The sequence below is a fragment of the Toxorhynchites rutilus genome, chromosome 1, assembly GCF_029784135.1.
Source record: "Toxorhynchites rutilus septentrionalis strain SRP chromosome 1, ASM2978413v1, whole genome shotgun sequence".
In the NCBI taxonomy this organism is placed as follows: Eukaryota; Metazoa; Arthropoda; class Insecta; order Diptera; family Culicidae; genus Toxorhynchites; species Toxorhynchites rutilus.
The window spans coordinates 194,113,840-194,125,224 of NC_073744.1; the positions used below are offsets into that span (position 1 = coordinate 194,113,840).

At 39.1% G+C, this 11,385-nt stretch overlaps 1 protein-coding gene across 1 annotated transcript; it reads left to right on the top strand.

Annotated features, from left to right (window-relative positions):
- Nucleotides 1-7,750: 7,750 nt before the first annotated feature.
- Nucleotides 7,751-10,898, top strand: LOC129775196 (carbonic anhydrase 2). Its single transcript, XM_055779586.1, has 6 exons — nucleotides 7,751-7,871; nucleotides 8,227-9,215; nucleotides 9,774-9,971; nucleotides 10,050-10,386; nucleotides 10,451-10,506; nucleotides 10,571-10,898. The coding sequence occupies exons 3-6, from the start codon at nucleotides 9,819-9,821 to the stop codon at nucleotides 10,793-10,795; spliced, it is 771 nt and encodes a 256-aa protein (XP_055635561.1). The 5' UTR covers nucleotides 7,751-7,871; nucleotides 8,227-9,215; nucleotides 9,774-9,818; the 3' UTR covers nucleotides 10,796-10,898.
- The last annotated feature ends 487 nt before the right edge of the window (nucleotides 10,899-11,385 follow it).

The window sequence follows — 11,385 nt, forward strand, 5'->3', positions numbered from 1 at the left end:
AGACGGCTATACTCTATTATACCCAAAGTTTCAACGAAAGCGTGGTTCAACGGGCCGTGAGAACTAGGCATGTAATCAACGCAAATTCCAATACAACATGTTTACATGGCAAAATACACAAAACAATTTTTTTCAATACGTAAACAATCAAAAACATTGAAAAAATTGGTGGTAATATAGTTGCCACTGCCCGGTTAGCGCAAAACGTTGGTGGCAATATAGTAGTCACCTGCCCGTCTAGCAGAAAACACTTGATGGTGAAAATATTTTTTTTGTATTTTAATTTTTGATGTTAGTTTCAACAAAAACAACTAATAAAACTCATTATCAGACTCAGCAGATCCTAAATGATTTATATGCATTGAAAACATCAGCAAAATGACTGTTTTTCAATGACTTTACGGGAAATTTTGCTCTGGCTGCTCTAAATTAGGAGTTGTTAACACAAAAATGGCTCAATGAATAGTTTTTGATTTTTTCGCGCTCAAAAAAAACAGACATGTTGCTAGACATCAGAACAAGATACCACATAAGGTCAGAAGTGATAATTTATTGTTAAAGAAGAGAAAAAAAATAAAATCGTTGGTGGCAATATAGATGCCGGTACCCGTTAAAGGGTTAGAGGGTTAGACCTTGTTAGAGATTTTATAAGAACTGTGTCCAGATTAATTTCAAATCATTCCGCGATAATAGCGCATCTCTTTCGCACGCTACTAACAATTTATGGAACTGTGATCAAGGATATCATGACATCGAGCACGTTGTTTGATCATGTAGTGAGTTTTGCAATAAAAGAATCAAAGGGTGAGCGAGCTACCTGAATTCAAGATTATTCAGCTTCAAGGAATAATCAAGCCGGTAATCATAAATAATGTGGACGGAAGACCAGACGAGAACCTGTTTTAAAAAGGTCATAGATATTTTCTATTTATAATTTTAACCAATTGAATCTTGATCCAACACGCGTTACTACAAATGCTCCAGGACGCAAACTCTAAAATCGATGAAGCGGAATTAGTACGATACGAGGTATGGCTTTTAAATAACGAGACTGGTTACGAAAAATGGTTATATTTCAAAAATCACGGTACAACGATATGCTCCCCTTCAATATACTCCCCTTGGCCCCTCACACAGCTTTCCATACGGTTTTTCCATTGTTTGAAGCAGTGCTGAAACTCTTCTTTTGTGATGGCGTTCAAAAGCCGCGTCGCTTCTTCCTTCGCCTCTTCTACGGACTGAAATCGGGTACCTCTCAACACGGATTTGATCTTGGGGAATAGAAAAAAGTCGCATGGAACTAGATCTGGCGAGTACGAGGTGCGTTGTTGTTCGTGTTTTTCGTCACACATGATTTCCGACGCGCACTTCAAACCACGTTCCTTTCAAACCCCTGCTGCTCACAAACTACTATAGTGACAACAACGTGTTTTCGTACGTTTATAGCAGACACTTCAAGCTACCGAACGCACTATTCGTTTCATAGCATAACAACCAGAACATAACAACGTACAACCATAGAAGGACCATATAGCAGCTCTGCTTTTCAGCTTTGCAGTGATTTCCTACAACCATAATAGGAACATGCATCTTTCGATATTGCGATAATTGGCACGTAGATGTGAAATTGTACCAATTATGATAATACAAAAATACATGTTTGTTTCGATAAAATCGTATAAATTGGCCGAATCACAATATCAAGTAGGTAGTAATGTATCAACACTGTGTTTGCATCAAAACAGCCACTTTACAGCATAAATATCTCATTCTTTTGATAGCATATTCCTTAGCAAAATGCTAAGAACTAAGCATCAATGAGACACACTATTTTCAAATTAAATTTTTCAACGAAAGAACAATGTTTCGCATGGAATCAAGTACCAGAATCGACAAAGAAGAGATTTCTGATGTTTAAAAATTGTATTAGAGCCTTTAAAAATAAGATATACTTTCTAAATTAACTAAAAACTCACTCGTATTACCATAATTAGTACTATTGCGATGATAGGTACTTCTACCCTATGTAGTTATAATCTATTTGAACTTAAGGCCCATTTATACGTTGCTAGTAGCTGACTTGAGAATGAGCAGCTACTGACCCGGTGAACTCGCTTGACAATTGGTTGACTCGCCTTGTCCGTTCACGCAGTGTGAGCTGCTGACGCAAAACTAGATACTGCAGCATTGGCTTACCAGGAGTGCCAGATGATTTTTCAAATGTCCATCAAATAGTTAGAAAGTCAGAAACAGCAATCAGGTCTGAATTTGACAGATGATTGATCCGAATGCGATCCGTATTCGTCTCAGGATACACGCTGACCGTGTATAAAAATACCTTGTGCTGAATTTCTTCGAACTGGAGGTACTATCCGAAAAAGCAGAAAGGCAAAAGGATTTGGGCCAGGAATTGGATGCAAGGAAAAGGAGCAACAAAAACAATATTGAAGGAACTCATCGATGATGATCCTCTGGAGTACAGAGCAGTGTTGAGAAAAACACTTGAATTAGTGGAAACACTGTTGGGATTGGCAACGCTGGCCCAAACAGTGGTTGGGTGTTGACATTACACATTGACGAAAAAGTACGCTAGTTTGCAATGATTATACTTACAAGGTTTGTTTTACCTGTTTTACTTTACTCACAAGGAGAAGTTTAGGGTGTACACTCAATTTTACAATCTCTCAGATTGAGATTTTTCATCTTTTAGGGTTACTTAATTAGCCAAAACATTTCTCGCGGAATTTTAGGAGTCTCGATCGGGCAGTCGTCGGGTGCGGATGCAGTTTTTCTTTGTTCCGCGTTTATTTTTTTTTCTCGTTGCCTAACGTATTTCGATGTGTTTCGGCTCAACCCGCTGCTATTAAGAGTTCATTGGTTGTTTTGTTTTGTTTTTTTAAAGCCATTTAACGCCAAAAGTGATGTTGTTTTTGTGAAAGGATATATTGTAGAGTTTTCTTCCAAATTATTATATGCTTAGTTGATGCTCCCAACACGTAAATTTGTTAAAAATAAACATTCCGGCCGCGATTTTTGCTCGTTTTCCGCATCATCCTATCGTATGCTGTGGTTATGTGTATGTGTGAGTGATAGTTAGCCATGCTATATAGAAGCCGAGAAACATCCCAGCTAAGTATTTTTGTTCTACCATTTGCATTTTCCTTCTTAACGCTGCACTATATTAGAGAAGAGCAGCAGCAACGTGAGCTGAAAAGGGATATCCCACTGCTCTCCGGGATACCAGCGAGCAGAGTTGAAAAGGCGCAGTGATGATATCACCACTACTGGAACGTCACAGCACCGGCTGCAGAAGTGTTTTTGTATGCGTATAATGCTTGCCTTTATTTGTAACATATATGGTATCTGGGTTGCCAGAGATTCATACTTTTCTCGTCAACATTAAAACTGCAATGTTATGTGAGTTATATTATTTTTTCCTTGAATCGGTTTTTCTTTCCATAACAATGATGTTTATTGAATTGTGTGTGTGTGTGTATTGGTAATATTCTGTGTTTGTCTGTTTTTATCTGTAATATATGTGGAAATCGGAGGTATATGTTCAGATTCAGAATAAATTGTTACACTAATTTGAATTTAAAAGGATTCGAGTAATGTTGAGATTTTATTGTAGATACTGTTCGTCTGTAGTTATGGCAATTTATAGTTTGACTCCACTTAAATATGTATGTAATACTAATGTTTTTCTTTGGTATTGTAACATTTATATTTATTTGTCCGCCGTTGTGCCGTTGCGTTGTGGTCCGATCAATGTTATAGGAGTTCTCTGGGCTACCTTCTGAAGTTTCCCAAAAATAACTCTCTGATGCCACGATTACGGTCGAAAAAGATAATATATCGCTGGATTGATAAGGTTCAAAGGAATTATATCGGTTACCTTCTCAGGTTTCCCAAAAGTAACTCTCAGTCTCCACAACTGAGCTTAAATAAACACTACGCGCGTTGAATAAAATAATTTATATATAGAAGAATATAGAATATAATATAATTGATTAGGTTTGGGAGAAATTTTCTCGGTTACCTTCTCAGGTTTCTCAAAAATAACTCTCTGTTGCCATTGAGGTTAAATCGTTGGATTGATAAGGTTTATATGAGTTATATCGGTTACCTTCTCAGGTTTCCCTAAAAATAACCGTTAGTCGCCAGGTTTGGATTTCCATGCAGAATACTCGATTATTAACGGAGTTTATCGACGATCGGATTGGTTTAGAAGAGTTCAATCGGTTACCTTCTCAGGTTTCCGCGCGTTGAATAAGAGAATATATCGTCAGTTTGATTAGGTTTGGAGGAAATTTCTCGGTTACCTTCTCAGGTTTCCCAAAAGTAACTCTCAATCGGCAGAATTGAATTTTCATACAAAATACACGAATATTAACGGACTTTATCGACGATTGGTTTAGAAGAGGTTTAGAAGAGTTCGATCGGTTACCTTCTCAGGTTTCCCTAGAATAACTCTCAGTCACCACAATTGAGGTTAAATACACACTACGATATGAATAAGAGAATATATCGCCAGTTTGATAAGGTTTAGAGGAGTTATATCTGTTACCTTCTCAGGTTAACTATCCACAGTTAACTCTCCATCATCGCGGGATGAAAAATACAATATATAGCTAGTCAAATAATTATTTTCTCTGCCGCGTGTCGTGACATATAAGATTTTCAGATTTTTTTTTCGAATGGTCGATAATTCGCGTTTACTTAATCACATCACTTACCGCAGTGAATCCTGATTTTTCTTAACCATTCCCACTAACAACTATCCCTTCCATGATAAACGCTAGGGAACCACGCTATAGAGGCGACCCTTCTGGCCTTCGGGCGGCGAATATCATACTAACATTCCTTCCCTTCCCCTGGTGACTGTAAGGACGTGGCCGGCGTCGTTATTGACCATTTAAAGCTCGAATCACCGAAAATTGCACAACGAGAATGATTTGCTAGTCCCAAGCGTCATTATGTGTGTTCTTTGTGCAATTTGGTTGGTTCATGTCAATCACGGAGAGCAACTACGAATTGTACAGTCTACCCAAGCTCAAGCTCAAGCTGAATTAGTGGAAACACTGTTGGATTTAATTGGTCCAAAAATACAACGCCAAGATACACTCATGAGGGATGCTATACCTGCAAGAGTGAAATTAAAAAACGACATTGATGTGCCTTGCTTCTGGAATATCGTTCAGATTGTTGTCGATATGTTTTAAAAACTCAAAAGCATTCATAGCTAGGATGATTCCGGAAGTATGTGATGCTATAAATCACAACCTAAAAGTTTTTTTGACGTAGGACTACGTCTTTCATTTCTATACCGGGGTGTAAAATCAAAGTTTCGAAAACGAAAGCGTTACGCCGGAGACCGAGATTTTGAGCGGTAATAGCTCCTAAACAACTGAACGAAATGGTATGATAAACACTTCATTCGAAAGATAAAATGTCTACGCGTTATATACTTGTTACTTTTTGATCCAAAAACTTGTTTCAATAGTCTTAAAATTGCTTTCAAAACAGGCTATTGAAATCACCAATCGGTATATAAGCGAGCGGCGCTCGGAAATCCACTCAGTTCTAATTGAACAGCGATTGGAGCATGTTGTCGCTGTTGCGGTGAAGCTCTTTATTTATCATGAAAGCGCGGACGAACGGTGTCACCAAGAGCCTGTTTGTGCACCCTAGGCCAGAACGGAATCTATCAGGAGGAGAGTGATGCCACAAACGGTTCCCTGGGAAGACATCGCTACACACACATACACGCGCGGCTATTAACAGGTGGTTATCGAGTTGACATTAACCACTGGTGGGCTTCCAGTATCGAGGAAAATGTGGAAATATCTAATCGTTACTGAAAATAATCTGCCAGTTCCTCTGGGAATTTTCAAAATATATTCATGTAAAAGAGTTTAATTGAATGTTTTCTATACATGTAACACTGTGACCAAATACATTTGGTTTTGTGGTTTTTCAATCAATCGCAATCAACAGGATAGCTTCTGAAGATTATTCTTCCCCATCAGTAGGATATTTCCGTATCCAATATTGGATGCATAAAACCTTGTGCCTCCAACGTAACGCTCTCGTTTTCGAAGTTCTCCAAATATTCATTCATTCAGAATGAATTCAGATTCAACTTCATACAAATGATCTCTAAATCAACGATAGTCCTACGTCACCCTTGCGGTTATACCATAGATATAACCCACTTCCTGTTTTTTTAAGAATTGAAAATCATACAATGGCAAAAAAGAATTTCCAAATTATTTAGGTGAAGAAAATCTTACAATCAGTAAAATAATTTCTATTGAAAAACAAGAAGTAGGTTATATCTGTGATATAACCGCAAGGCAGACGTAGAACTACCGTTGGCTCGGCAATCGTTTATTTGAAATCGGGTCTGAATCAATTCTTAATGCATGAATGAATGAATATTTTGAAGGTTTGCTGAAAGTTTTTCTCGTTAGTTTGTAGATGGATGAGGATTGTAGATGCTATTGGATTGCTATTGAATATCGCAGCATTCACACCCAAACAATTTTTCATGGCTGTTCCAGAACAGAAAAACAAATCACAGCTTGCATGTATTCGCTATGACGATTTCTCCAGGTTCCTAGATTTTGCGTCCGTGTTCGGGAACACATTGCGATCACCAATCATCATGAGCTAGACTGTTATGATTTCAATAGCTTGCTTTTAAAGCAATTTTTAAGCTATTGAAACGATTTTTTGAATCAATAGGTGACAATCATTTAATTCGTTGACATTTTATCTTTCGGATGAAGTGATTATTATACCACTCTATTCAGCCGATAAAGAGGTATTAATGTTCAAAACCTTGCAGTCCAGCGTCACTCTCTCGTTTTTAGATTTTATTTAGTTCGCCTTGCCAGCAGAAAAAAAAATTATGGTAGATTTGCAGGTGGAATAAATACGCGTCAAAAATTAGAATAATGAATGAAAATGTACTTTTTAAAATCGAATATGTATTCTGTTTTTAGAACATATACTTTCTTCGCCAGTTTTGAGTGAATTTTGAATGAAAATTGTGCCAGATAATGATTCTATATTAGAGATTCTCAAGAAAACTATCTCAAAAAGAAAGCGTGCCCAGCCAGCGTGCATATCAAAATAACAACGATTTCGTTTAGAAACTATGAGGGTTTTATTTGTTTTTCCAATAATTTTCAAGTCTATAAATAACTTCGCATATTTCCAAATATCTTAAAAATAGAGACATGTCCTTACATTTGGCATCCCTGATTCGAACGCTAAATTCGGTTTTTGACGTTTTGAGAGATGCGAGTGCGAGTGAATTCAAAAAACTTTGAAGTAGCTCGCACGCCGGATTACACATGACACTAACTGGCATGATGTGTTCACACGGTGTGAGTAGCTGCACTGCAGTAACTGACTAGACCGACCAAGGCGGTATAATAAGGTGGAACGTTATGTCAGAACTGCTGTTCAGCCATTACTTGAGTTCGAATTGACAGCGGCCAAACGAACGGCTAGAGTTTTCCGAGAAAGAGGATAACAAATGGCATGCAATGAGGAGTGCATGCCGCTATGTGTTTGCTGCGCATAAATGTTGGTTTTGTTTACGCTGTTGGCATCATTGTAGTGTTTCGGTGACTGCTGCAAGTTATTGTCTGCATTGCTGTTCTACGGGACGTGAGGGTTGTTGCCGTTGCTGCTGGGATTGGAAACTCAGCGATTGTGGGAGCTTTGGTAGTGGGTATATAAAAGAGGTGGCTCTTAATAACCGGTGGGCTTGTGCCGTATTGCTTTAGCTGAAGACTCGCCTGATCGTTCGGACATCGGTTGTGAGACACAACAGCTAGTTCGATTGAAACCAGCCCAGCGTAGGTATATGTTGGTGGGGACCGCTATGTAGCATAAAGATTTGATCTACTTTGTTTATAAACAAAAAAAGCCGCTGTCATTTTTCATCCCCTCTCGCATCATCCATGCCTTATCCTCATACTGTCGAAAACGAACCACCTGTGAATTCCAACTCCTTGAGACCGACTCGTGTGCTTACTCGCACCGTCTGAACCCGGCTTTAGGTTTAAAAATGTACTGCTAGATGATGGCTCTCTGTCCACTTGAGCCTAATCAAATAAATAAAGGAAAAAAAACCTTTTCCCATTGGGATCTGGTATGATCATTTCCAAATGATTTATAATTTATTTTTATTTAAGTCATTTATTTTTACAGGCTCAGTTAATTGATTTATAATGAGTTATCCAATCTGACGAAATCATCGCAGGAGAACACGATAAGTTAGATATTCAAGCTCAAACGCCCCAATATTCCAAAATACATGACTGGATGATCTTTCTGCACGACAACGCTCGGCCACATGCAAATGTTGCCAAGAAAGCTTCATCTGAACAAAAAATGTTCCCTGCATCGTTACAGAACATGAGAACGCGTAATCCGTATGTTGCTTCGAAGCCCATTTGCTTGGGGAATAAGTCCGTAAGATAAACGTTATCATATACGTCGTCATACGCTTGGCGCATTGGATATTGTTAAAAAGATAAACTAGTTGGCGAATAACTGCTAATTACTCCACCCACTGAAATCGTTTCCAACTAATCCAATCAGAACTGGTTCATGGGGAAAACTTCGAATAATAGGATTTGTGACTCTTCAAATGGTGATGCCCATACTAAACCACCCTAAGGCACAACATATACCACTACCAGCCCATCACGCGAAAGGTAACTAGCCTGCCGACAGAAGGAATATGCGAACGAATTGCAGTCAATGGTCAGTGTGTGTGCGTTCGCATGCAAGTGGTGTCGAACAGATCTCGCGAGCTATGTTGCTGCTTTTCACCATCGGAAGGAAGTTTACATACATCAGCGCAACATAGAGCACCGAAAGAGGCAGACAACATTTGCCAACATTAGACATTGTTTTTTTTCGACATTCGCAAATCGTTTTCAGTTCAGCCATCCGTAGCTGCGTTTCTGTTGTGCAGTGAATAACAAGACGAAATCGAACGATATTTGCTGTGTGATTAGGTGTCCACATTGAAGGTGATGACGATTTGTACCTATCACCATCATCATCCGCACGAGCAAGTCATAAACAACGCACACATCTCGCCGCTATCTCCTACGTAGGAGCCCATAGTGGAAACGTGACCTGTGATATTGTGTGCTCTAAATTATTCATTTTGAATCACCTTGTGATAGGTAAGTGTTATTTGCCTATATGTCTTCCTCCGAGCATCGACCGAGTCCGAGTGGTTATCGAAATTCAACATTTCTCCTGGAATGTTTGGCGTTGTTGTTCACACACAGGTGACGTCACAGTTGTTAACAGGTGTGCGAGCACGTGACAAGCCGGCACGATAAAAGCTGTCCAAAAGCACGAATCTTGTTTTGTTGCCCTTTCCGGAAACTTCAATGCCTATAAATAAACAAAACGATTAAATTGTGTTTTCCTCTTTTTTTTATATATATAATCTTTGGGATAAGAGGATTTCGCCTGTGGAATTATGCTAAATTCCCCAAAAATTGTGTTAACATTTTAATTCGTGAAGCGGTAACGTTTATATCTAAGTTCAAGTCCCTGATAAAAAGCTTCATCAGTAGATAACGAACATTCTTTAAAAAAAACCCCGAAGCGACGATAAGATTGACAATAAAATAATTCGTTTACGGTACGGACAGTCTTTCAAATGCTTTCTCACTACTATCAGATTAATTTCGGTCCGGTCGCGGTCAAGTAACAACGTATACATTTTTCAGCATTGGAAAAAATCTTGCCTTTCTCAGAAGTAAATTGTGAAAAGCATGCCCACGACAACTGTTGCCCCGGTGCAATCACCTATCTCGCTTTGCCAGCGATCGACTAGTTTTAAGGATGGCGTACAGCCCCTGGAATATTTCGGCCACTGTGATGGGCAAGGCCGTGCCAAAATAGTCAACAATGGAGCGTCTGCCATGGTAGGTTCTATGGAAGCACACCCCCAACACAGCACGCGTACACCACCATTAACGCGTTTGTTTATTTGCCTTTTGAAGATAACATTTTCCGAGCGGCATTTCCAACCATTCATCATCGGTGGACCACTGGACAACAAGTACATTTTCGAGCAGCTGCACTTCCACTGGGGCGTCGAGGATGACTCCGGGTGTGAACACATCCTCGAAGGTAACACGTACTCGATGGAGGCTCACGCAGTGCACTACAACGCCAAGTATGGAAGCTTCCAGGAGGCGGTCGACAAACCGGATGGCCTAGCGGTGACCGGGTTTTTCGTGCATGCCTACGGTGATACGGATTGCAAGGAGTTCGAGAAAATCATCAATGGAATCAAGTACATCAAGATGCCTAATTCCGAAGCGGAAATTGATGCGGGTTTGTTCACTTTCCGGGAGATCAATGCTGGTTTCACAAAAAATCATCACTATTTTTTTTGTAGACTGCCTTTCGTGGATGGGATTGCAAGATCTTAGTAGGCATTACTATTCTTACAAGGTAAGAAATTTAACAACATATAAGTAGCATGACTATTAATCTGCACATGAATCCGCAATCGCAGGGATCACTGACCACACCACCATTCTACGAGAGTGTCACGTGGATAGTGTACAAGACACCCATCTACGTGTCCCGGGCACAAATCGCTGCATTCCGAGAGCTACAATCCTGCCCAAAGGACGCGAACAAGAAGATCGTGAACAACTATCGGGAAGTTCAAGTGCCTAAGGTTAGCCCGGAGGTTATCTTCGTGAGGAACAGTGGTCGCCTGCGCTCTAAACTGTGAACTGGGAAGTTCATCAGATTTTTATAATTTGTATCATATTGATAAGTTGACTATTTGTAATGGACGAGAATTGTTGGGAAAATAAAGTGTAGATCGCCGGATTTTGTTGCATAAACTCATTATTTTTTTTTTGTTGTATGCAAAGTCGAATATTAGTGGTTGCCACGGTCGAGTCGCACATATCGTGTTGGGAGATTTGGGTTCGATTCCTGTTTTGGTTGGAGGTACTTTCAACAACGAAACCTACCAACTAGTATTGGTACATTCTTGCTCACTCATCTATGAGGCCTAACGGGTGTTTAAAAAAAAAATGAGAATTTCTTCACCGGTACAATGAACAAAAAAAATTATTAAAAAATTATTTTGAATTGTTTCTTATAAAAAAAACATAACGGTTGTTCTTCAAAAAAAACATAGGAGGTTGTGTCCAAGATACGACCACATTGTTGACGTAGAACTACGCTGTTATTTTATATAAGTCGCATGTTTATACCTTCGGATATTATTCTATAATGCTGTGAAATTTTAGTAATAACTGCTTAGTAGAATAATCCATGAAATGTTTTTTTCATTATAGAATCAGTTGACGA

Bases quoted from the DNA above. Each gene is read 5' to 3' on its own strand.
- LOC129775196 (XM_055779586.1), top strand. From the start codon at position 9,819: ATGCCCACGACAACTGTTGCCCCGGTGCAATCACCTATCTCGCTTTGC. The intron at 9,972-10,049 runs GTAGGTTCTATG...TGCCTTTTGAAG, and splicing joins ACAATGGAGCGTCTGCCATG to ATAACATTTTCCGAGCGGCA. The intron at 10,387-10,450 runs GTTTGTTCACTT...TTTTTTTTGTAG, and splicing joins CGAAGCGGAAATTGATGCGG to ACTGCCTTTCGTGGATGGGA.